The 26,860-nt window shown below is 43.8% G+C and overlaps 1 protein-coding gene across 2 annotated transcripts in view; it reads left to right on the forward strand.

The window, feature by feature from the left end:
• Nucleotides 1-6,997, forward strand: part of LOC128686882 (sperm-specific protein PHI-2B/PHI-3) — a 25,059-nt gene extending 18,062 nt beyond the window's left edge. For both annotated transcript variants that reach the window (XM_070082531.1, XM_070082532.1), the window contains exon 3: nucleotides 6,493-6,997. In XM_070082531.1, coding sequence (XP_069938632.1) covers nucleotides 6,493-6,720 — 228 coding nt within the window. In that variant the 3' untranslated portion in view covers nucleotides 6,721-6,997. The remainder of the gene's footprint in view (nucleotides 1-6,492) is intronic.
• The last annotated feature ends 19,863 nt before the right edge of the window (nucleotides 6,998-26,860 follow it).

Consider the following 26,860-nt stretch of genomic DNA (forward strand, 5'->3'; position numbering starts at 1 on the left):
CCCACTCCGGTATCCCGGAGTAGCTTTGGGTGTCTTTCGGGTGACGGGTGTAACTCTGGAAGCCACCTTTTGGATTCCGGGGCTGGTGGCCAAAGGAGGTATGCTTTGTGGTGGATATCCAGCCGCCCTCTCTTTTGTCCACCGAGGTAGCTCGGCAGATGTGAGGTTGCTATCCCGGATTGCTGGTTTACTGGCATGAAGGGTAGGGTATGGCACGGGTTCCATGCTGCATCTGCGCTACTAGCAGTGCTGAGGTCCTCTTGGGCGCGGAGGGAGATTTCCGGCCCTTTCATTCCTCCTGGGAACTATTCCTCCCCGCTCCCCCCTTTTTTTATTCTTTTTTTTTTTATTTTTATTTTCTTTTCTTCTTTTTTTCTTAAAAACAAAAAGCAAAGGAGTAACCTAACCTTGGCAGCCCTAGTCCATGAACCCACTACCCCCGGGCCCCTTCTTGATACCGCACCCCATTCTGACCCTGCCTTGTGTTTAGACCACTCTTCGGACACTCCTGATGCCCCTGTACCTCTTGCTGGTGCTGTTTCCTCACCCGCTTCAGGTACCGGGGCTTCGACTGACTCCTTCGATTTGTCTGAACTCCGCTCTCCTTTGACTATGCTTCCGGCTTCTCCCTCTACGGTACGGCAATTTTCGAATCTCCCGCCCATTTCACGCCGGACCAACTCCGGTCCTACTCCTAAACGCCAACGTCAATCTCCTGATGATGCTCCTTCGTTACCTTCCCATTCTACTCGGAAAAGACCGACACGTCAAGCACTCCCTCTCCACGCTCAGTTTCGGACCACACAATGGACTAAATTCTTTACTTTAAGACCGACTTCTTCTGCCTACCTTTCTGACCATAGTATTGGCAAAGCGCTCCTGCGTCATGTTGGTAGAGATATTTCATTTCATGCTCTCAAGAGCAGTATGCGCATTGTCACTGTCCAGAATGCTACCCAAGCTCATGATCTTTCTCTCAAGTTTCTCCCACTTCTGCCACCTCCCAGGTTTCTGCCTCTTCTGTCCCCCCCCACACTTCATCTCCAGTCCCTTACACTCTTCCCTCCCCCTCTACTTTGGAACAGTCCATTACTGTCCCAATCTTTACTCACCCTCCTCCTTCTATCTCCAATATGGTCTCCCATACATCTTTGAATTCAGAAACACTTGAAGCCATTTCAGAATATATTGCAGAGACTAAACCTTCAATGGACACTGATTCACTTCCTGTTCCTTCTCTTCCCTCTCCTCCATCTTCACAACCCCATTCTTCGCAACGCTCCGTTCCTTCGCTACTTGAACGTCTTCCAATGCCACCACACGTTGACTTTTCTAACCCCTCTAGTCCGTAGGTGCCTTTACCTACAGATTCCTGGTATTTTCTTAATCGCCAATCATGGCCTATTTACAGTGGAATATCTGCGGCCTCGGGTAACTGGGGTGAGCTTCAGATGTTGCTTTCCAGGTTTTCCCCTGTTGGTGCTTGCTTACAAGAACCAAAATTACACTCGGCTGTTTTCCAACCTATCTCAGGCTATAATTTATTGTATTCTTCGGATCCTTTCTCAGATGGGACCTTTAATGAAAGTGCCCTTCTTCTACGCAATGATATTCCGTACTGTCAACTATTTGTCCATACCTCGCTGCATTACACTGCAGCCCGTATCCACTTGAATAAGTGGTTTACAATATGTTCTTTATATCTCTCTCCTCGGGCATTTTCTATCCCAGACTTTGCCTTTCTTGTTTCATCCTTACCACCACCACTTCTGTTACTTGGTGATTTCAATGCCCACCATTTCCTCTGGGGGGGGGGGTCTCATTGTGACTCACGTGGCATCCAGTTGGAGGCTTTTCTCGCCTCTCACCCCCTCTATGTTTTAAATACGGGTACTCCCACCCATTTTGATCCTCGTACTCATACTCTCTCTTGCATCGATCTATCAGTCTGCTCTTCCTCCACTGCACTAGACTTCACCTGGTCTGTTCTACCAGACTTACATGACAGCGATCATTTTCCGATCATTCTTACTTCTCCTTCCTATTCACCACCTTTCCGTAGCCCTCGCTGGCAATTTGATCGGGCAAATTGGGATCTTTGCTCACACCTCACTGCTTTTAGTGAGGTTCCTTCTTCATCCTCCATTGATGAGCTCCTACACATCTTCTCGACGTCAGTTTATACCGCAGCTTCTCATTCTATACCCCAAACCTCAGGCAGGCATTCTCAGAAGTGCGTGCCTTGGTGGTCTCCTGCTTGTGCTCGTGCAGTACGTTTGAAACGTGCTGCATGGGGCAGGTACCGGTACAATAGAACCGCTGAGAGACTTCTTGATTTTAAGCAGAAGCGTGTGATCGCTCGCCGTGTCATCCGTGAAGCTAAACGCACTTGTTGGCGAGACTGTTTCCACCATCACCTCTGCTTCTTCTATGAGTGCAGTCTGGAAAAAAGTGAGGAAATTGAGTGGTAAATACTCTCCTGACCCGGCTCCTGTTCTACGGGTCGCTGGTGTTGATGTAGCAAACCCTCTCGACGTTGCCATTGAACTTGGCACTTATCTGGTCCGTATTTCCCGAGGGCTCCATCCATGCCCCTCGTTTCTTTCCTCAAAGTCTGCCAGAGAGTTAGTACCCTTGGACTTTTCTTTTCTCAGAGAAGAACAGTATAATGTGCCTTTTACACTTCAAGAACTGGAGGCAACGCTCTCAGCTTGCCGATCATCGGCAGCTGGGCCTGACGACATTCATATTCGTATGTTACAACATTTACATCGGTCAGCCCTTGTAGTCCTCTTACACCTCTTCAATCTTATTTGGGCACAAGGAGTTCTTCCCCAGCTGTGGAAATCTGCCATTGTTCTCCCTTTCCGCAAACCGGGTACTACAGGACATGATGCCTCCCACTATCGCCCCATCGCTCTTACTAGTGCACTTTGCAAAGTGATGGAACGTCTCGTAAATCGACGTTTAATGTGGTATTTAGAGACACACAACAGTCTCTCCGCTAGTCAATATGGCTTTCGTAAGGGTCGTTCTACCATAGACCCCTTACTACGCTTGGATACGTATGTTCGTAATGCCTTTGCGAATAATCACTCAGTTATTGCCATATTTTTTGACCTTGAGAAGGCATATGACACAACTTGGAGGTATAATATTTTGGCCCAGGCCCATTCCTTAGGCCTCCGAGGCAATCTGCCATCCTTCCTTAAGAACTTTTTAACTGACAGACATTTCCGTGTTCGAGTCAGTAATGTTCTTTCCCCGGACTTCGTCCAAGCTGAATGTGTCCCTCAGGGATGTGTTCTAAGCACAACACTTTTTCTCCTTGCTATAAACGATTTGGCCTCTGTTCTTCCACCCAATATTTGGTCATCACTCTATGTTGATGACTTCGCTATTGCTTGTGCAGGCGCTGACTGTCATCTTATTGCAGTTTCTCTCCAGCATGTGGTCGACCGTGTTTCCACTTGGGCTACCACACATGGGTTTAAATTTTCAAGTACCAAAACTCACCAAATTACTTTCACTAGACGCTCTGTTATCCCCGATCATCCTTTGTATCTCCATGGCTCCCGTATCCCCGAACGTGATACAGTCAGGTTTCTAGGCCTTCTCTTTGACCATCGGTTATCCTGGAAACCTCACATTACCTCTCTGAAGGCAACTTGTCACAGCCGGCTAAACCTTCTTAAAACCCTTGCTCATCTTTCCTGGGGAGCTGATCGTCGAACTCTGCTTCGCCTACATTCAGCCCTCGTTTTATCGAAACTCGATTATGGTGACCAGATTTATTCCGCGGCCTCTCCTGCTACTCTCTCTAGCCTTAACTCTATCCATCACCAAGGATTACGTTTGTGCCTTGGTGCTTTTCACTCTTCCCCTGTTTGAGAGCCTCTATACAGAAGCGAATGTTCCATCCTTGTCTGATCGCCGTGATGCCTATTGCCTTCGCTACTATGTACGCTCTCACGATCTACACAATCCTTCCATTTATAGAATGGTCACCGATATTAGTAGACATTCTTTATTCGTTCGCCGCCCGTTTGCTCCGTCCCTTTTCTCTTCGCCTACATTCACTCTTGTCTTCCCTTCAGTTACCACTTTTATATGTTCATGTAGCATCTCACTTTTCCCTGCCCCCCTGGGAAGTTCCAGCTGTTCGGGTCTGTTCTTTCTCACTCCCTTGCTCGAAAGCTCAACTGCCTACGGTGGCTTCCCGCTCTCTTTTTCTTGATCACTTCCACTCCCATTCTCATGCTACCGCTGTGTACACAGATGGCTCTAAGTCTTCAGACGGCGTCGGATTCGCAGCAGTGTTTCCGGACAGCGTCGTGCGGGGGCATTTACTATCTTCAGCTAGCATTTTTACTGCTGAACTGTATGCCATTCTTGCAGCACTTATTCGTATCGCATCTATGCCTGTGTCATCATTTGTAGTAGTCTCAGACTCCCTTAGTGCTCTACAGGCTATACGAAAATTTGATACATCTCATCCCCTAGTTCTCCGTATCCAACTTTGGCTACGCCGTATCTCTACCAAACAAAGATATTGTTTTTTGTTGGGTCCCTGGTCATGTCAACGTACAGGGCAATGAACAGGCAGACACTGCTGCGCGGTCAGCAGTACATGACCTACCGATTTCCTATCGAGGTGTTCCATTTCTGGACTATTTTGCTGCAATAGCTACCCACCTTCGCACCCGTTGGCAACAATGTTGGTCAACTCTGCTCGGTAACAAACTTCATTCTATTAAACCGAGCATAGGTTACTGGCCGTCTTCTTGTCATCAGTGCCGAGGTTGGGAGACCACTCTCTCCCGCCTTCGCATTGGCCACACTCGTCTTACTCGTGGGTATCTCATGGAGACTCACCCTGTTCCTCTGTGAGCAGTGTCAAGTTCCAGTATCGATTAGCCACATTCTGTTAGACTGCCCTCTCTATCAACGAGCACGCAGAATTTACCTCCGTTGTCGTCTTCGTTCTACTACTCTCTCTTTACCTTCCCTTCTTGCTGATGGACCCTCCTTTAATCCTGACTCTCATTGACTTCTTGACAACGACTGATTTACTCCACAAACTCTGATGATACTTTTCGCACTCCCCTCAGCGCTTTCTAGTTCAGTCTCTTGCTGCCCTTTACCCTTTCACCATCCACTACCCCGCTGTTATCCGTAACCTATTACTCATCCATCTCCCTTTTGCCACCTGATACCCTCGCTTCCTTCCTGCCCTGCAGCGCTGTATAGTCCTTGTGGCTTAGCGCTTCTTTTTGATTATAATAATAATTGTTTTGAAGGTTCTCATTATCCTTCCATTCATACATACTGTACATAGTAAAATCTTGATTTAGCAGAAAATTAGGTGGACCAAGTAGCTGGTAATGGTGATTTGTGGGACAGAAATAATGTTTTACTGTTATCATAATTATTATTATTATTTTAATCAAAAAGAAGCGCTAAGCCACAAGGGCTATACAGCACGTTATAACAAGATAACTGGCAACTTGTAAACAATAGACTGTCTTAGCCTCTATATCAATTAGTTCATTGGGTTTTATCTTTTTTTTTTTTTTTAATCTTAAACCATGGTCCCTTTAGGTGAGGGTTTAATAAATTTATGTTTGTGTGTGTGTACTCACTTATTTTTGGTTGCAGGAGTCAGTTCTTGGACCCTGGGTCCTGCCTCTTCACTTGTCACTGTAAGGTTCACTCTTGGTTTTGAGAGCCTTGTTGCCCTTCTTATTAAAGCTATGTATGGATCCTTCCTCTTTCACTTCATTCTCCAAATTGTTTCACTTCCTGACTGCTTTTAAGCTCAGTTGGTAGTGCACTTGGCTCATTCCGAGGTTCATGGTTTGATTTCCCATACAGTTGGAAACTGTAGTGTGTTTTGTTAAGATACCCATCCCTGTTTACCTTGCAACAAGTAGATACCTGGGTGTTAGCAGACTGGTGTGGGTCACATCCTGGGGACAAAATTAACATATGCCTGAAATGCTCTGCATAACCAGGGGCTTTCTGTATACATAGTATGTCATTGATGCCAGCTAGGTCTGTATAAGTTTCATCATACAATACAAAAGAATATTATTATTAAAGCATCCCTGTAACTCAATCTGTTTTTAACTTGTTGCAATGCCTGTGTTCCTGTTCCCCTTTCAAATAATCAGTACCTGTCAACCCTATCAGTTCCTCTTATTATTTTGTACACTTATCATATCACCCTTAGTTGTTTCCTCTACAAACCACTGCAATTTCCCCAATTTCTTAACATGCTTAACCAGATTTGGGTTCCATATTGGTGCTGCACATCAGTATCCATATGATGTCTTAGGAATGCTTCTTCTGATTACTTTCAAATCATCTTTGTTAATATTTAACTTCATTATCAATGTAAGCCCAACACTACATTGTTCAAATTGCATGCACTGGGATGTTTTCCTCAGATCATTCAGTGGCCAAAATACATCTAGTATTTTTATGCTTTAGGTGATGAGTGGCCGATATCTTTTGGGAAAGACGGCAAAAAAAGAAGATGAAGATGAAGTTATGCCTCAGCAATCAAAACGGGCACAAGAAGCTAAAAAGTCTGCAAAGAAGTCCAAGAAAAAAGGGTCAAAGAAGTCTTCAAAGAAAGTAGCAAAGAGGCCAGTTGCCAAGACAGCCAGTACGCCCCCGACAAAACGGCCGGTGAAGAAAACCAAGGCAAGAAAGTGAAATTAAAAATATGGTATATATATATATTTTTTAATTGATTTATATTTGATGGCTTATACTCATCTTCCATTATCATACAATTATGCAGCTGCTCAGCAATGTGCATTTAGATTCTCATTTTTTAACATTTATTTTTTTTTAATTGGCATGGTAGCCAATAATTGTATGCTTACCATAATTGCTACAGCCTATTCCATTTTGTGATAGTGGAACCAAATGAATACAGGCTTATATTCACTTAATGTAGTTGACAGAATATAAAATTGCTTTTTTTTTTTATCGTGCATTTTTTTGTATCCTATGCTTATGTGCACTTTGTATTGAGATGGTACAGTGGCAGAATAAGGAAATAACTTGTCATAAACTAAGATACAACAAATTTTGATGGAGTAATATCCTTGCTGTTCAGGCTGAAAGAATGATTGGCGATTCATTTCATCCAAGCTAAGCTTTGATTTATTGAGTAGCCACCCTGACTGTAAGGTGATTTGCTGACAAATGTATCACTCTTAAATGAACTTGCCATTTCTTTAAGATCATGGAACAGAGACTTCCTGTATAACAGCTTGGCTAATATTGTATTTATGGAAAATAATGTACAGGTACATTTCTTGAAGGAAATTACAATATAACTTGACCTCTTGATGGGGTAAAAGTTGTATGAACCAAATTGAATACTTCTTTGATACTAATTAGAACCAAGAGAAATCATCTGTATATTAATGTTCCAGTTTGTACTCTCAATTGTGTTAATATTATAATCAAAACTAATCACTAAACCTACAATTATTATAAAAAGAAGCGCTAAACCACAAGGGTTATACAGCACTAAACCTACAAGGGTGTCCATTAATAATAACAAACCTAAGCAAAATCTGGAAGGGTCATAACAGCAGTCAACTGTGTTATAATAGCAGTCGTTTTAACTGTTGAATAACTCTTGCATTGGCATCTTTTGATGAAATGACCTTTCGGGGTAATAATAATAGTCTCTTTCTACAAGTACATGGTACAGCTATTACAGACTTGGTTGACATCATTGGCATACTATATAGAAAACCCGATTACTGTTATTATATTTACGAAGAAGTACTAAACCCATAGGGGTTGTATAGCATTTAAGTTCAATCCAAGGAAGGGAAGGGCAAGTCCAATTCCTTGGATTAAGAGCCCTCCTCACTGGCATCAAAGAACCTCCCTTAAGGGGTCCCCTGATCATTTAAAGCATTTTGAGCAACTTGGGTTAATCTTGTTTACTAGGATGTGACCCATAACTCAGTCTAGCATCTAACACCCAGGTACCTACTTACTGATAGGTGAACTAGAGCAGCAGGTGCAAGGAAACATGCCCAACATTTCACCTGTGCTAGAATTGATCCCCGGATTGAGAGAGACCGCTGAGAACACTATCGATCAAGCTGCAAGCACCCCAAAGTGTTACAATAAAAACTAAGTGCTAAACTCATAAAGACCATATAGCACTAAAACACCCAAATTAAGATCTAAACCCAAGAGGTGGCCTTTCTCTTAATCTCTCTTAATGCAGAATCTGTATAAGAAACTGATTTACTGCATTGACTCAATTTGTTACCCTATGGTCATTGTATGCTTATGCTATTCCTGCCATTTTTACTCCCATTACTATGTAACACAATGATTTACCTCGAGATTGCAATATATTTATGCACTGACATCAAAGCACATGATCTGACACTCCTAACTTTATTACAGATTGCATTAGTGATAATTCCAAGTAGAGTTGCTATTATAATCAGAACTAAGCGTTAAACCCACAAGGTTCATACAGCTCTGCAAGTCATATGAACATGATTGCAGTACAGTGATTAATATGGGTTTTGCATATTTTTATGACTAATTATTGTTCCAAGCAGAGCAAAGCAATAAAACCTACAAGGGTCATTACAGCAGCAGAGATGCAAACTTCAGAAATTAGAAATAAACACCAGATCATGGCACGAGGGACAATTTGAATTTCTTTATAGCTTGTAACACTGGGAGTCTTAAACCACAAATGACAAGGCAGACATGGTTGCAGTGTGTATGATAGCAATGAGAACTATTTCTGCTGTGAAAACTTTTTCCAATTCAAGTAAATATCCTTGGATTATTCTTTCATTATTTTTTTTATTAAGACACTGGCCATTTCCCACCAAGGTAGGATGGCTCAAAAAAAGAAACTTTCACCATCATTCACTCCATCCGTCTTGCCAGAGGTGCACTTAAACTACTGCAACATTAACCCCCCCTCGTTCAGAGTGCAGACACTGTACTTCCCATCTCCAGGACTCTAACCCGGCCTGCTGGTTTCCCTGAATCTCTTCATAAATATTACCCTCTCACTCAAACAGCACATCAAGTCATAAATACCATCTGTCTCCATTCCCTATCTAACATGTTCATGCATGCTTGCTTGAAGTCTTAGCCCCTCGCACACAAAACCACCTTTACCCCCTCCCTCCAACCTTTCCTAAGCCGACCTCTACTACGCCTTATTAAGTGCTAAACCCTTGAGGGTAATAGTGCTGTTATTATAATCATGGGGGGAGCACTAAACCTGTAGGATTATACAGTGCATGTGGGGGGGAGGATGGAAGGTGTTCAGGCTCAATTCAGGGAATTGGAGCACAGATCCAATTCCCTAGATCAAGAGCCCCTCACCAGCATCAAGGAACCTCCCATGAGGGGATACAGGACTGTGTTATGACTATGATTAGAAATCCTCTAGGAGTGAGCACAGATCATAAGCAGATAAAAGTGATAATTATTACAATCATAACTAAGCACTAAACCCACAAAGGTTGTACAGCAACAGAGATGTAAGCTTTCAAAAATGGAAAATAATGCCAGCTGATGGCATGGGGGAGAATTTTAATTTCTTTATAACACAGTTTTGGAGTCTGCTACCACGAATGACAAAACAGACATGGTCTTATGTGTATGATAGCAATGAGAATTATATGTATTCCGGCTGTGAAAACTGGCCAATTTGAGTAAATATCCTTTTTTTTTTTTTCTTTCAGAATTATTAAGTTCTAAATCTATGAGGGTCATTCAGCACTGTGGGGAGGGATGCATGAAAGTAAAATTGTGCAAAGGTTAAGAAGGTAGTGTGAGGTAAGAGAGGCAAAGTTAGGGGTTAGTGCAAGTGAAATTAAAATCACAATGTAATTGGTTAGTTTCAATCAAGCAATGTCAGTGAATGCATGCATTGGGTCAATTCAGACATTATTTTTATAATCATGGGGGAATGCTAAACCCATAGGATTATACAGCACATGGGGGTGTGAAAGTATTCAGGCTCAATTCAGGGAGCCGGAGCACAGATCCAGTTCCCTGGATCAAGAGCCCCTTACCACCGTCAAGGAACCTCCCCGAGGGGACTATAGACATCAGATGTGGATCCTGTTACACTAACAGGCAGGTCAGTGTATTGAAGATGTTGAACAGACAGTGAGACTTCACATTCCTGTGTGGTGCCAGTTTTGTCCATGCAATACCCATAAGTCACACGTGTCCAGTATGAAATGCGAGAGTTTAGTCCCCAAACCTGAGAGTGCTGTCCTGGTAGACAGTAATGGTGAGGATGGAGGTGCTGTCCAGGTAGTCAGTAAATGTACGCATGAGCGAATGCATATAAATGACCTCGAGGGAGACAGGAGCTGTAGTGGGGAAACAAATGTAGTCAAGGACAAGCTAAAACCAATATTACAAACTAGTAATACCACAGGAGATAGCAAACAAGGGGACTCCACTAGCATTAGTGAGGATACATTACCAAAAACAACTGGTGAGAGCCCCCTTGTTAGTGCTAGTGAGGATAGGAAAGAGAAAGGTAAACATGCACCAACAGGGAATACAGTCACAGAAACCCAAGGCAAACAGAAACCAAGCCTGTGCACATACTATGCACTTGGTATCTGTAGGCATGGGAAATCTGGAAAAACAGATGGAACGTGCAACTTTGACCACCCTAGAAAATGCCGTGCCCATATGACAACAGGAAAATGCAAACTCCCTTCCTGTAAGCGTTTTCACCCTGAAATGTGTCCCTCTTCAGTACAGGAAAGACTGTGCTATAACTTAAATTGCCAGGCACACCATCTAAAGGGGACAAAAAGATACAAAACATCCAGACCATGGGAAAACCTGGGTAGCCACAGCCACTCAAGAGGGAGAGGTTTTTTAGTGCCAGGAAGGGAAAAAAAACTGGCAGGAAATGGCAGAAATCGTACACCAAATCCAGTCATTCCTGGAGTGGAACCACAGTCGATGGCCTCCACTCCAAACCAACAAATACTAATGCCGGAAAAAAAAAAAGTCCCTCCCAGTACCACCAGTCCGATGACATTCTTCTTTGCAAATATACAGGGTCTAAAGCCAGCAACAAACAACAAAATACCTTTCATCTGTGGACTGCTTGCAGAGGCAAATGCAATGTTCGCGGCTTTCACAGAGACCCACAAAGGATCACTTAGACAACGAAATATGGATCCCAGGTTACAACCTATACAGATGCGACAGTGAACAGGCAAAAAAAAGGGGGGGGGGGGTGGCCTGTATATCGCAGAGTCACTTGTTTGCACAGAACTGCTTAATGCCTCAAATGATGTAGTGGAAGTTTTAGCAGTAAAGATCGAGAACCAAAACCTAGTCACTGTGGTAGTCTATAAGCCTCAGGATGCAATGTCCCAGCAATTCCAGGAACAGCTGTTAAAAATTGACCACTGTCTGGAAAATCTGCCAGCTCCTGCCCCAACATCTTGTTCCTGGGGGATTGCAACTTAAGGCACCTAAAATGGAGGAATATAGCAAATAATGTTGTTGCAGTGATAACACCAGGAGGCAGCTCTGACGAAAACACACACACACACACACGAGCTTTTAATCTCCACAAAATTCAACTTAAACCAGCAAATAATAGAGCCTACTAGACTGGAGAATACACTAGACCTCATCTTCACTAACAATGATAATCTGATACGAAATGTCACCATATCAAAAACAATATACTCAGATCACAACATAATCGAAGTTCAGACATGTATGCGCGGAGCCCCAGACCGACATAATGAGATTAGTCACGAAGGAGCATTCACCAAATTCAACTTCAAGAACATAAAGTGGGACCAAGTAAACCAAGTCCTAACCGATATAAGCTGGGAAGATAGACTAAGCAACACAGACCCCAACTTATGCCTAGAACAGATTAACTCGGTGGCACTCGATGTATGTTCAAGGCTTATTCCTTTAAGAAAAAGGAGGAGTATATGTAAAATAGAAAGAGACAGGCGATGAAAAAGAATAACAGAGCAGCTAAAAGAGGCCAATATATCTGAAATGCGTAGGGAGTCACTGGTCAGAGAAATAGCAAACATCGAACTTAAGCTGAAGGAATCTTATAGGAGTCAGGAATCACGGGAAGAACTAAAAGCCATAAATGAAATCGAAAGAAACAAAGTATTTCTTTTCCTATGCCAAATCAAAGTCGAGAACAACGTCCAGTATTGGGCCCCTACTTAAACAAGATGGGTCCTACACAGATGACAGCAAGGAAATGAGTGAGCTACTCAAGTCCCAATATGACTCAGTTTTTAGCAAGCCGCTAACCAGACTGAGAGTCGAAGATCAAAATGAATTTTTTATGAGAGAGCCACAGAATCTGGTTAACACAAGCCTATCTAATGTTATCTTGACGCCAAATGACTTCGAACAGGCGATAAAGGACATGCCCATGCACTCTGCCCCAGGGCCAGACTCGTGGAACTCCGTGTTCATCAAGAACTGCAAGAAACCCCTATCACGAGCTTTTACCATCCTATGGAGAGGGAGCATGGACACGGGGGTCGTCCCACAGTTAGTAAAAACAACAGACAGAGCCCCACTCCACAAAGGGGGCAGTAAAGCAATAGCAAAGAACTACAGACCGATAGCACTAACATCCCATATAAAATTCTTTGAAAGGGTCCTGAGAAGCAAGATCGCCACTCATCTAGAAACCCATCAATTACACAACCCAGGGCAACATGGGTTTAGAGCAGGTCGCTCCTGTCTGTCTCAACTATTCGATCACTACGACAAGGTCCCCCCTCAAGGAAGGTTCCTTGACGCTGGTGAGGGGCTCTTGATTCAGGGAATTGGATCTGTGCTCCAGTTTCCTGAATTAAGCCTGAATACTTTCCACATCCCCCCCACAGGCGCTGTATAATCCTACGGGTTTAGCGCTTCCCCTTGATTATAATAAAATACGACAAGGTCCTAGATGCACTAGAAGACAAAAAGAATGCAGATGTAATATATACAGACTTTGCAAAAGCCTTCAACAAGTGTGACCATGGTGTAATAGCGCACAAAATGCGTGCTAAAGGAATAACAGGAAAAGTTGGTAGATGGATCTATAATTTCCTCACAAACAGAACACAGAGTAGTAGTCAACAGAGTAAAGTCCGAGGCGGCTACGGTGAAAAGCTCTGTTCCACAAGGCACAGTACTCGCTCCCATCTTGTTTCTCATCCTCATATCTGACAGACAAGGATGTCAGCCACAGCACCGTGTCTTCCTTTGCAGATGACACCCGAATCTGCATGACACTGTCTTCCATTGCAGACACTGCAAGGCTTCAGGCAGACATCAACCAAATCTTTCAATGGGCTGCATAAAACAATATGAAGTTCAACGATGAGAAATTTCAATTACTCCTATATGGTAAACACGAGGAAATTAAAACTTCATCAGAGTACAAAACAAATTCTGGCCACAATATTGAGCGAAAAACCAACGTCAAAGACCTGGGAGTGATCATGTCGGAGGATCTCACCTTCAAGGACCATAACACTGTATCAATCACAGCTGCTAGAAAAATGACAGGATGGATAATGAGAACCTTCAAAACTAGGGATGCCAAGCCCATGATGACACTCTTCAGGTCGCTTGTTTTATCTAGGCTGGAATATTGCTGCACACTAACAGTGCCTTTCAAGGCAGGTGAAATTGCTGACCTAGAAAATGTACAGAGAACCTTCACGGCACGCATAACGGAGATAAAACACCTCAATTACTGGGAGGGCTTGAAGTTCCTGAACCTGTATTCCCTGGAATGCAGATGGGAGAGATACAAGATTATATACACCTGAAAAATCCTAGAGGGACTAGTACCAAACTTGCACACGAAAATCACTCACAACGAAAGCAAAAGACTTGGCAGACGATGCAACATCCCCCAATGAAAAGCAGGGGTGTCACTAGCACGTTAAGAGACGATACAATAAGTGTCAAGGGTCCGAGACTGTTCAACTGCCTCCCAGCATACATAAAGGGGATTACCAATAGACCCCTGGCAGTCTTCAAGCTGGCACTAGACAAGCACCTAAAGTTGGTACCTGACCAGCCGGGCTGTGGCTCGTACGTTGGATTGCGTGCAGCCAGCAGTAACAGCCTGGTTGATCAGGCTCTGATCCACCAGGCGGCCTGGTCACAGACCAGGCCATGGGGACATTGACCCCCAGAACTCTCTCCAGGTAAACTCCAGGGAAAAGTGCAAGGGATAAATTATAAATTACAGTTAGTGCAACAAGTTAGTTTCTGGAGTTGAGTTTTCATTAAAAGTGGGACTTTCAGCAAGGTCAGAGTGCAATGGGGAGGTGGAGATGTGAATTCTGCATGCCTGCTGACAGACAAGACACTTAAAATACGGTAAACTGACAATGCAACCAAAGTCCCTGCAGCGTAGTGCCTGGTGTTTTTCCGTGAGGTGCATGCAATCTCCCAAAGATATTGCTGGGAAGGCCAGTAACCCAAATGTGATTTGACAAGGCAATTAACAGCTGACCAACCACGACCATGATTGTTGCCAGCAGTTGAGAAGTTGGAGGAATCATGCAGAACCTGGATGAAGAGGACAATCATATTTGATCCTTGGAGAGAGAGGACAGGCACCAATTCCTTGGTTCAAGAGCCCCTCACCAGCCTCAAGACATCTCCTTTGAGGGAAGCAGTGCTGAAGAGGTAAACAATAAGGGTAAGGTTTTTTTTTTCTTTGGTTTAGTTGAATTACAAGGTAGTTGTTTTCTGCCTCTGCTCATTTTCAAGACCAAGATTATCTAAGATATGCTACCACACCCCAGGATGCAACCCACAACATTCAACTAACACTTAGGCACAGAGGGTGCAACAGACAAGTGAAGTAGCAGCAGCAGTTACACAGTAAGTGGCATTCCGGAGCTTCCCCAGCACTTGGGCTGTGGTCCAAAGCTGGGGTGTGGCTCCAAAAGGATCCTGTGGTGCTTGCTGCCTTTGCACCTCCTGACATCGTCTGCTGCTATGTAGCTGCCACACCCTTCGAGCCCAGGTGCCTAGCTTCTCCCTACAAGCCCTGTGAGGGTGGGTAATGGGGCTAGGCCTGGGGACAACTGGTCCCTGAGTGATGAAGTATGTATCTCCTCCCATGGCAGACATACATCTCAGACACTTCTGTGATAGGGAGCCAAGACCGGGTCACCAACTGGCAGAGACCCGTGCCGGCAGTAGAGGCGAATCTAAGCAACGCCTAGGCACTTATTTACTGGTTGTGATAACTGCACAGGGAATATTTCATTGGTTATCATGAGCAATAAGTAAACTGCCATTGCATCAATTCAACACCTGTGATGACATATGCCTTGGAAATGAGAGGCAATCAGGTTTGATCCAAGGGGACAGTAGCTCCAATTACTTGGATCAAAATTCCTCACCAGCATTAAGGTCACCCTTAAAAGATCTGAAATAGAGAACTTGCAGAGAGATCCCAAATGGAAGCACATTCATTTGCAGTTTTAACAAGGCAGTCACCAGTTGATTTTGTGATAGCATAAAGAATAAAATTATCCATACTAAATTCCATACATGACAGTTTTGATTTTAGTTGAGATGCACTAAACCCATAGGTGTAAACAGCCTGAGGTAAGGTAGGCATTCAGGGTCAATACAAGGAAGGAAAGTTAGAGTTAAACTCATTTTATCAACAGTCCTAAAGGGCTGAGATAGCAGACTGGTATTCAAAGTGTGAGGAGGACCTATAGCCAAAATAATGAGCTAGACATAACATACAACACCTCCAGGTGCTGTCTTAATGCCCGTAAGGGATTTTGATCCAAAGTGGCACTACCCTCCTTAGACTTGGATAAAGTCCGGTTTCTTCCCATTCCTGTCACTGCATGACTCCGAGTTTAATGTTCCCAAAAAAATGTAATAAAACTATCAAGGGTCATGTGTGTGATTCATTTATACAAGGAATGATAGCCCACACACGAAGTCAAAATGATCATATCAGCAATGAGTCAGGGAGGGTTCCTACATTTTCCACATATAATAGTCAACACTGTGGCTGGAGCAATTCATCAAAAAACACTTGAAGAGGTATGTTTAGACGATTCTTCGGGCCACCCTTGACTATTGTCAAATCACAACTGAATGAGAAAAGGACAGGTGGGGGAAGGGGAAACAATAGTAACATTAGCAATATTAATACTAGTAACAGAGTAATAGTATGAAAATATAGTTATACAGCTGTAATATTGTAAAAGTAGTATAGTAACAGCAGCAGTATATAGTAATAGCAGCGGTATAGTACATGCAGGCCCCACTTACACTGCAGGTTAGGTTGTGGGCCACTGCTGTAAAGGGAAAATTGTTGTAAAGTTAAACAGCCATTTTTTCACTTTCAAATGTATATAAAAGCCTGATAACATGCTTACACTATCATTTATTAAGTGAGCAATAGAGCTAGGCCTAAAGTGTATATAGTACACACATCACTTACAATATTTTCATCCTTAGCTTATAGCAAGTAGTGAATATATTTATGTATATGAAGTCAGAATAAATGAAGAATGGGTATACTGTAATTGAAAACCACTGCATTAGTGAAACAATGTAAAGCAGGGCCTGCCTGTACAGTAATGGCAGCAGTATAGTGGTAACAGAATAGTAATAACAACATTTATATTATTGTAGTATACATTATTTTTATAATCAAAACTAAGCACTAAACCACAAGGGTTATTGTTGAACAGTAGTATAGTATTAGTACTACAGCTGTATGATATGAATAGTATAGTATAACATTATAGTACAGTAGAATAGTATTGTAACAGAAGTACAGTGGTATTTTTTACATAAATTTTACAGGCTAAGAACCATTATCCTACCTCAGCTCATTTCAAAGCCCAGCTCTAAGGTATACCACCATCCCCCAGGATGCAACCAACAAAAGTCAACTAATACCCAGATACCTACTTACTACTAGGTGAACAGGGGCAACAGGTTAAGGAAACTCAACATTTCACCCATGCCAGAGCCTGAACCAGGAATACTCAGCATATAAGTCGAGTTCATTTCCAACCAAGGCATAGAACAACCTAGTAGTAATATAATACAGTATGGTAGCACAGTATTAGTAGTAAAGTGGTATTAGAATAGTATAGTAGTAGCAGTAGTATAGTAGTGTATAGCATAGGCAGCGGCAGCAGTAGTAGTATAGGAGTATAATAGTAGCAGCAGTATAGGAGTATAATAGTAGTAACAGTACAGGAGTCTAGTAGTAGTAGCAGTATAATAGTAGCAGCAATACAGTAGTAGTATAGGAATATAATAGTAGCAGCAATACAGTAGTAGTATAGGAGTATAATAGGAGCAGCAATATAGTAACAGTATAGGAGTCTAGTAACAGTAGATCATAGAAGAAGAAGAAGAAGAAGAAGAAGAAGAAGAAGAAGAAGAAGAAGAAGAAGAAGAAGAAGAAGAAGAAGAAGAAGAAGAAGCAGAAGAAGAAGCAGAAGAAGAAGAAGCAGAAGAAGAAGAAGCAGAAGAAGAAGAAGCAGAAGAAGAAGAAGCAGAAGAAGAAGAAGCAGAAGAAGAAGAAGCAGAAGAAGAAGAAGCAGAAGAAGAAGAAGCAGAAGAAGAAGAAGCAGAAGAAGAAGAAGCAGAAGAAGAAGCAGAAGAAGAAGAAGCAGAAGAAGAAGAAGCAGAAGAAGAAGAAGAAGAAGCAGCAGCAGCAGCAGCAGCAGCAGCAGCAGCAGCAGCAGCAGCAGCAGCAGCAGCAGCAGCAGCAGCAGCAGCAGCAGCAGCAGCAGCAGCAGAAGCAGCAGCAGCAGCAGCAGCAGCAGCAGCAGCAGCAGCAGCAGCAGCAGCAGCAGCAGCAGCAGCAGCAGCAGCAGCAGCAGCAGCAGCAGCAGCAGCAGCAGCAGCAGCAGCAGCAGCAGCAGCAGCAGCAGCAGCAGCAGCAGCAGCAGCAGCAGCAGCAGCAGCAGCAGCATCATCATCATCATCATCATCATCATCATCATCATCATCATCATCATCATCATCATCATCATCATCATCATCATCATCATCATCATCATCATCATCATCATCATCATCATCATCATCATCATCATCATCATCATCATCATCATCATCATCATCATCATCATCATCATCATCATCATCATCATCATCATCATCATCATCATCATCATCATCATCATCATCATCATCATCATCATCATCATCATCATCATCATCATCATCATCATCATCATCATCATCATCATCATAGGAGTCTAGTACAGGTCCACATCCCTTTATCCAAAATTCTGAAATTCGAAAAGTTCCAAAAACCAAAGTTTTTTCGTGGTGTGTGGAGCGTCAGTCATTTCTACATAACTGGAGGCCAAGGATATTCCACTGTAAAAAATCCATGATTTGCGAAGAGAAAGATACAAAAAATCTGAAGGCAGAGGTATCTACGGACTAGTAGGGTTAGAAAAGCCCACATGTGGAGGCAGCAGAAAACTTTTAAGTAGCACTGTGAAAAAAAAGAGTTGTGCAGACAGAGAAGAGTGAAGAAGAGGAATAGGTGGTGGATCAGTGTCCATCAGTGGTCTAGTCTCCTTAACATATTCTGAGATAGCTTCAAGGGTTTCAGAGGACAAGGACATTGTACGTGGTACAATACTGGAGATGGAAGGAGGAGGGTGAGTAAAGATCGGGGTGACGATGGACTGTACCAAAGTAAGGGGGAACGAAAGGGTAGAGGGAACTGGGAAAGCAGCTTGGGAGGAAACAGGAGAGGAAGTGACCTAGGAGGGGACAAGAAGGAAGAAACTTGGGAGGGGACGGGAAGAAAATACTGTACGAGGAGGAGGATGAAGCTCCACACTCTTAACAGAGCCAGTTAGAGGTGAAGAACCAGGTACAGAGACTGGGAAGGAAATGCAGGTTGCAGAAGGGAAGGAGGGGTTAAAGGAAATTTTAACAATGGGGATGTTTTGGACTTCAGAGAAGGAAAGAGGCGATGGGGAGTAGGTGTTGTATGAGGTCTTGTAGACACTTGCAAGAGGAAGAGATGAGAACAGAATGAGGTGCCAAGGTAGGGGCCTCCGAGTCCAAGACAGCAAAGGAATTAAAGACAGGGGTGACTGTGGAAGGGGTGACCACAGAAGAGGCTGCAGAAGTTGGAACCCCAGAGGAGGGAGGACATCTAGTAACTCGAGAATAAGAAATACGGGGAAGTTTCCTTTGGAGGCTTAGATGAGAGAATGCTATAGCATATGGGAGGCCTTCTGCCTTTCACGCTCATTTAAGTAAACTTGGCAGTGGCGAGAGTACGACAGGTGAGCCTCATGAAAATTAAGGCAAGAGGGAGGTAGACTACAAGACGTATTGAAATGGTTGTCGGCACCACAGACTGGGATTCGGTCATGGACCTGCAATATTTTGCTGGATGACTAAAACGTCAGCACTTTCTACACTGTTGCGGTGTAGGGATCACCTTTTGTACTTGTAAACGGTGTCCCACAATATATACAGAGGACGGAAGCTCACGGCAGTCAAAAGTTAAGCAAGCTACACTGCAAGGGTATCGTCTCCGCCCGTGGGCAGGGAGGACACAAGTGTCTACTTTGAGGATTGGGAGGTCCTGGAGCTCTAGCTGCTCCAGAATGTCATTGCCACATGTCTGGAAATTCTGTTGGACAATGATATGGGGCTGAATGACAGAACCACTACAAGAATTGAGGGAATGATGTTTTTCAATAGCTACAGGAATAGTATCGATAGTTGTAAGGAGAGAAAGATCACGAACTTGGTTAGCATTCTGGACAGTGATGATGCATGTACCGCTCTTGAGAGCATGAAAGGATGTATCTCTACCAACATGGCGTAGGAGCGCCTTGCCAATACTATGGTTGGAAAGATAGGCAGTAGAGGAAGTCAGTCGTAGAGTAAAAAACTTAATCCATTGTGTATTTTGAAACATAGCGTGTTCAAAGAGCAGAGGTCAGAAGTATCGAAAGAGTCAGCTGAAACCCTGGTACCTGAAGCGGGTGATGAAACGGCACCAGCAGGAGCATTAAGAATGCCCAAAGAGTGGTCAAATGACAAGGCAGGGTCAGAACAGGGTGCGGTGTCAGTAAGGGGCCCGGGGGGAGCAGGTTCATGGATTTGGGACTCCATGGTTATGTCGATTCTTTCTTTTGTAGAATAAGAAAAAAATTAAAAAAAGGGGGGGGGGGAGAATGTGGAGGAATAGCTCCTAGGAGGCAAAAAAGGGCCATAAATCCCCCTCCGCACCCAAGAGGACCCATGCACTGTAAGTAGTGCAGATGTAACATGGAACCCGTGCCATACCTTACCCTTCATGGCAGTAAACCAGCAATCTGGGATAGCAACCTCAAATCCGCCAAGCCACCTCGGTGGACAAAAGAGAGAGGCTGGATACCCGCCACAAAGCATGCCTCCTTCGACCACCGGAATCTGACAGGCAGCCTCCAGAGATACACCTGTCACCCGAAAGCCACCCCCCGGGAGACCGGAGAGGGATTGGGACACCTCCAGGTGATCCAGATTCCAGAGCAAACTACACCACTGCCAAGGACCTCAACGGAATGGGATGGACCCCGGTACCCTTTCCCCTACCTAGGAACTAGAGTGCCTGTAGGAAGAATCCCTAAGGCTGAAAACAGGAAGGGAATAGGGGAGGGATGGGGAGGAGGAAAGGTAAAAAGGGAGGATGGGATAGGGAAGAGGGGGATTGGGGGGTAATTAGGTTCGGTCTGAAGGAGACCAAAAGGTCTTAATTTCTCAGACCAAGAGCCTCTTCACCATGCCAAGGAGCCCCCTTTGAAGAGGTAAGCATGTCAAGAACAGGAAGAAAGTGCAGAGGTTTGCAACAATTTTAGTCCCGTTGTTAAGGGTCATGTCCTATGCGAGGTTAATGAAACTCAACATGATGACACTAGAGGAAAGGATGTCTAGGGGTGATGTGATAATACAGTGGACCCTTGTTTTTCACAGTTAATCAGTTCTAGAGAGTGTGACTAATGGCAAAGTTGACGATTTGCAAAACCATCTTCCCCATAAGAAATAATGTAAATCCAATTAATCCGTTTCACACCAAAAGTATTAACAAAAAAAATATTTTTTTGTACATGAAATATAGATTTACATACACAAAAACCAATGAGACACGAAGAATAAAACAATAACGTCACACTTACCTTTATTGAAGACTTTTTGGTGTATGAATAAAATATGTCATTACGTACATTAGGAATTGTGACGGCGGCAGGGGTGTGTGTTTGGAGGCAGGACAAGATAGTCCTTCAATATGACACTAATATCAACTCTACGGCTTATTTATCTACCATAATTCATCTAATATGACATAATAAACAATATTAATAACATAGAAACACGACATATACTCTAGAATGAACAAAAATGTCATTAAGTATGTCACGTGAGGTGTCATTTTGTTGCTGGGTGTTTATAAGGGCCACTGAGAACATAAGCTGTACATAGTGATGGTGGCGGTGGCAGTGTTGTCAGTAACCCTATATAACCCCAACAACATTGGAGGAGTTAGGTTCGTGCTGTCCTTTTTCTATCAATTAATAGCTTAACCTACTTGCTACACTGTTAATGCTACACTATCGCTGGCTGGCGCTATAGCCTTTATCGACTCGTGCTGTTTTAGTATTGTACATATTGCAGAATTATTGAAGAAGGTACATTCTCCCCTCTCTCTTCCTCCTTCACTTTGGTACGTGTACTTTGCTACAGGTTCTTTCTTGAATTCTATCATGTTTCTCACCTTCTTTACCAAAGGCCTGGCACTAGGATCTTTCTTTGGAGTCATGGTGGCTTATTTAGCAGTTACACACACTAAAACCAATGGAATATTATGAAATGTATTGCATGAATGTATGCGATTGTCCTCATTTGCTGATAAACAACGGCACACTGGCTATGAAAGGAGTGTGGGGTTGCTCGGGGCCACGCATACACATCTGGGACGAATGACTATTTGCGAGTCAAACGACGATTCGCGAGTCAATATTTTTACAAAAAAAGTTATGATTTTCGAAAATTACTATTTCCGATGCTTATGAAAACAAGGGTCCACTGTATACAAAATACTTAAGAGGAACTGATGAGTGGGCAGGGATAGATTGAAACAGGAAACAGGAACACAAAGACACAGCTGGAAGTTGAACACACACGTGTCAAAGTGATGTTAGGAAGTTTTTCTCAAGTCTTTGGATAGTCAGGAAGTGAAAAAAAAATCTGAAGAATGAAGTGGTAGGGGCGAGGGGCAGGACCCATACATATCCCTAAGAACATAAGAAAGAAGGAACACTACAACAGGCCTACTGGCCTATGCGAGGCAGCTCCAACTCTCGTACCGGCTTAAGCCAATACCTTGACCTAGTGAAGTCAGACACGTCACTTAAGGGAGCAGTGCATCTGACCTAGTAGCACAAGCTAGTCAGGACCAACTCACACCCACTCATGTATTTATCCAATCTATTTTTAAAACTACACAACATCTTAGCGTCTATGACAGTACTCGGGAGTTTGTTCCACTCATCCACAACACTATTACCAAACCAGTGCTTTCCTATATCCTTCCTGAATCAGAATTTTTCCAATTTAAAGCCATTACTGCGAGTCCTGTCTATGTTAGATATTTTTAGCACGCTATTTACATCCCCTTTATTAATTCCTGTTTTCCATTTATACACCTCAATCATCTCCCCCCTAATTCTACGCCTTTCTAGAGTGCAAGTTCAGGGCCCTCAGTCTATCCTTATAGGGAAGATTTCTGATACATGGGATCAACTTTGTCATCCTCCTTTGTATGTTTTCCAGTGCATTTATATCCATTCTGTAATATGGTGACCAAAACTGCGCAGCATAATCTAAATGAGGCTTAACCAAAGATATATAGAGTTGAAGAACAACCTGAGGATTTCTATTATTTATACTTCTTGCTATGAAGCCAAGGATTCTGTTAGCTTTATTGTGAACACTAATGCACTGTTCTCAAAGCCAGGAGTAAACCTAGTAGCAACCAGCAAATAGGCAGGGCCAGGAGCTGAAACTCTACCCCCTGCAACCACAGTACTCACTTTTCATGGAAGAAATCCACATTATTATTATTATAAAAAAAAAAGCGCTAAGCCACAAGGGCTATACAGCGCTACAGGGTAGGGAAGGAAGCGAGGGTATTGGGCGGCAGAAGGGAGGAGGGATGATCAGTAGGTTACAGAAAACAGCGGGGCAGGGGATAGTATGGGGGCAGAGGGTAGCAAGAGATTGAGGTAGAGAGGGCTGAAGGTATCAGAATTTGTGAAGCAAGTCAGTTGTTGTCAAAAAGTCAATGAGAGAGTTCGGATGAAAGGTGGGTCCATCAGCGAGAAGGGAAGGTGAAGAGAGAGCAGCGGAGCGAAGACGACGACGGAGGTAAATTCTGCGTGCTCATTGATAAAGTGGGCAGTCCAACAGAATGTGGCTGACTGATAATGGAGCCTGGCAATTCTCACAGAGGAGCAGGGCGCCTCTCCATGAGATATCCATGAGTAAGACGAGTATGGCCAATGTGAAGACAGGAGAGAGTACTCTCCCAACCTCTACACTGGTGATAAGAAGATGGCCAGTAACCTATACTCGGTTTAATAGACTGAAGTTTGTTACCGAGCATAGTAGACCAACGTTGTTGCCAATGGGTGTGAAGATGGGAAGATATTGCAGCAAAATAGTCCGTAAATGGAATACCTCTATATGAAACTGGTAGGTCATGTACTGCTGACCGCGCAGCAGTGTCTGCCTGTTCATTGCCCTGTACGTCAACATGACCAGGGACCCAACAAAAAACAATATCTTTATGCTTGGTAAAGATGCGGCGTAGCCAAAGTTGGATACGGAGGACTAAGGGGTGAGGTGTATCAAATTTCTGTATAGCCTGTAAAGCACTAAGGGAGTCTGAGACAACCACAAATGATGACACAGGCATAGATGCAATACGGATAAGTGCTGCAAGGATGGCATACAATTCAGCAGTAAAAATACTAGCCGAAGATAGTAAATACCCTTGTACGACACTGTCCGGAAACACTGCTGCGAATCCTACGCCGTCAGAAGACTTAGAGCCATCTGTGTACACAGCAATGGCATGAGAATGAGAGTGGAAGTGGTCAAGAAAAAGAGAGCGGGAAGCAACCGTAGACAGTTGGGCTTTCGAGCAAGGGAGAGAGAAAGAACAGACTCGAAAAGCTGGAACTTCCCAGGGGGGCAGGGAAAAGTGAGATGCTACATGAACATAGAAAGGTGGTAATTGAAGAGAAGACAAGAGCGAATGAAGGCGAAGAGAGAAGGGACGGAGTAAACGGGCGGCGAACAAATAAAGAATGTCTACTAATATCAGTGACCATTCTATAAATGGAAGGATTGCGGAGATCATGAGAGCGTACATAGTAGCGAAGGCAATGGGCATCATGGCGATCGGATAAGGATGGAATGTTCGCTTCTGCATAGAGGCTCTCAACAGGGAAAGAGTGAAAAGCACCAAGGCATAAACGTAATCCTTGGTGATGAATGGGGTTAAGGCTAGAGAGAGTTGCAGGAGATGTCGCTGAATAGATCTGGTCACCATAATCAAGTTTTGATAAAATGAGGGTGGAATGTAGGCGAAGGAGGGTTCGACGATCAGCTCCCCATGAAAGATGAGCAAGGGTTTTAAGAAGGTTCAACCGGCTGTGACAAGTTGCCTTCTGAGAGGTAATGTGAGGTTTCCAGGATAACCTACGGTCAAAGAGGAGGCCCAGAAACTTGACTATCACGTTCAGGGATACGGGAGCCATAGAGGTACAAAGGATGATCGGAGATGACAGAGCGTCTAGTGAAAGTAATTTGGTGGGTTTTAGTGCTGGAAAATTTAAACCCATGTGTGGTGGCCCAATTGGAAACACGGTCAACCGCATGCTGGAGAGAAACTGTAATGAGGTGGCAGTCAGTGCCTGCACAGGCAATAGCAAAGTCATCAACATAGAGTGATGACCAAATATTTGATGAAAGACTAGAGGCCAAATCATTAATAGCAAGGAGAAAAAGTGTTGTGCTCAGAACACATCCCTGGGGGACACCTTCAGCTTGGATAAAGTCCGGGGAGAGCACATTATTAACCCGAACACGGAAATGTCTATCAGTTAAAAAGTTCTTAAGGAAGGATGGTAGATTGCCTCGGAGGCCTAAGGAGTGGGCTTGGGCCAAAATATTATACCTCCAAGTTGTGTCATAAACCTTCTCAAGGTCAAAAAATATGGCAATAACTGAGCGGTTATTCGCAAAGGCATTACGAACATACGTATCCAAGCGTAGTAAGGGGTCTATGGTAGAACGTCCCTTACGAAAGCCATATTGACGAGTGGAGAGACTGTTGTGTGTCTCTAAATACCACACTAAACGTCTATTTACCAGGCCTTCCATCACTTTGCAAACTGCACTGGTAAGAGCAATGGGACGATAGTGGGAGGCTTCATGTCCCGTAGTGCCTGGTTTGCGGAAAGGGAGAACAATGGCGGATTTCCACAGCTGTGGAAGAACTCCTTGTGACCAAATAAGATTGAAAAGGCGTAATAGGACTGCAAGGGCTGACTGATGTAAATGTTGTAGCATATGAATATGAATGTTGTCGGGCCCAGCTGCCGATGATCGGCAAGCTGAGAGTGTTGCCTCCAGTTCTTGAAGTGTAAAAGGCACATTATACTGTTCTTCTCTGAGAGAAGAAAAGTCCAAGGGTGCTAACTCTCTGGCAGACTTCGAGGAAAGAAACGAGGGGCATAGATGGAGCCCCTGAGAAATACAGACCAGATGATTGCCAATTTCATTGGCAACATCTAGTGGGTTTGCTATATCAACACTGGCAACCCGCAGAACAGGAGCCGGGTCAGGAGAATATTTACCACTCGGTTTTCGTACTTTTTTCCAGACTGTACTCATAGAGGAAGCAGAGGTGATGGTGGAGACAATCTCGCCAGCAAGTGCATTTAGCGTCACGGATGACAAGGCGAGCGATCGCACGCTTCTGCTTAAAATCAAGAAGTCTCTCCGTGGTTCTATTGTACCGGTACCTGCCCCATGCAGCGCGCTTCAAACGTACTGCACGAGCACAAGCAGGAGACCACCAAGGCACGCATTTCTGAGAATGCCTGCCCGAAGTTTGGGGTATAGAATGAGAAGCTGCAGTTAAAACGGAGGACGAGAAGAGGTGTAAAAGCTCATCAATGGAGGACGAAGAAGGAACCTCACTAAAAACAGTTAGTTGTGAGTAAAGGTTCCAATTTGCCCGATCAAATTGCCAGCGTGGGATACGAAGAGGTGGTGAATATGAAGGGGAAGTAAGAATGATTGGGAAATGATCGCTGTCACGTAAATCTGGGAGAACAGACCAGGTGAAGTCTAATGCAGCGGAGGAAGAGCAGACTGAGAGATCGATGCAAGAGAGAGTGTGAGTCCGAGGATCAAAATGGGTGTGAGTACCTGTATTTAAAACATGGAGGGGATGGGTGGCAAGAAAAGCCTCTAACTGAATGCCACGGGAATCACAGTGAGACCCCCCCAGAGGAAATGATGGGCATTAAAATCGCCAAGTAACAGAATCGGAGGTGGTAATGACGAAACAAGAATGGCAATATCCAGAATAGATAATGCCCAAGAAGGAGAGAGATATAAAGAACAGAGCGTATACCACCTATGCAAGTGGATACGGGCTGCTGTGTAATGCAGCGAAGTATGAACAAATAGCTGATGGTACGGAATATCA

This window comes from Cherax quadricarinatus, chromosome 7 (assembly GCF_038502225.1).
Source record: "Cherax quadricarinatus isolate ZL_2023a chromosome 7, ASM3850222v1, whole genome shotgun sequence".
NCBI lineage: Eukaryota > Metazoa > Arthropoda > Malacostraca > Decapoda > Parastacidae > Cherax > Cherax quadricarinatus.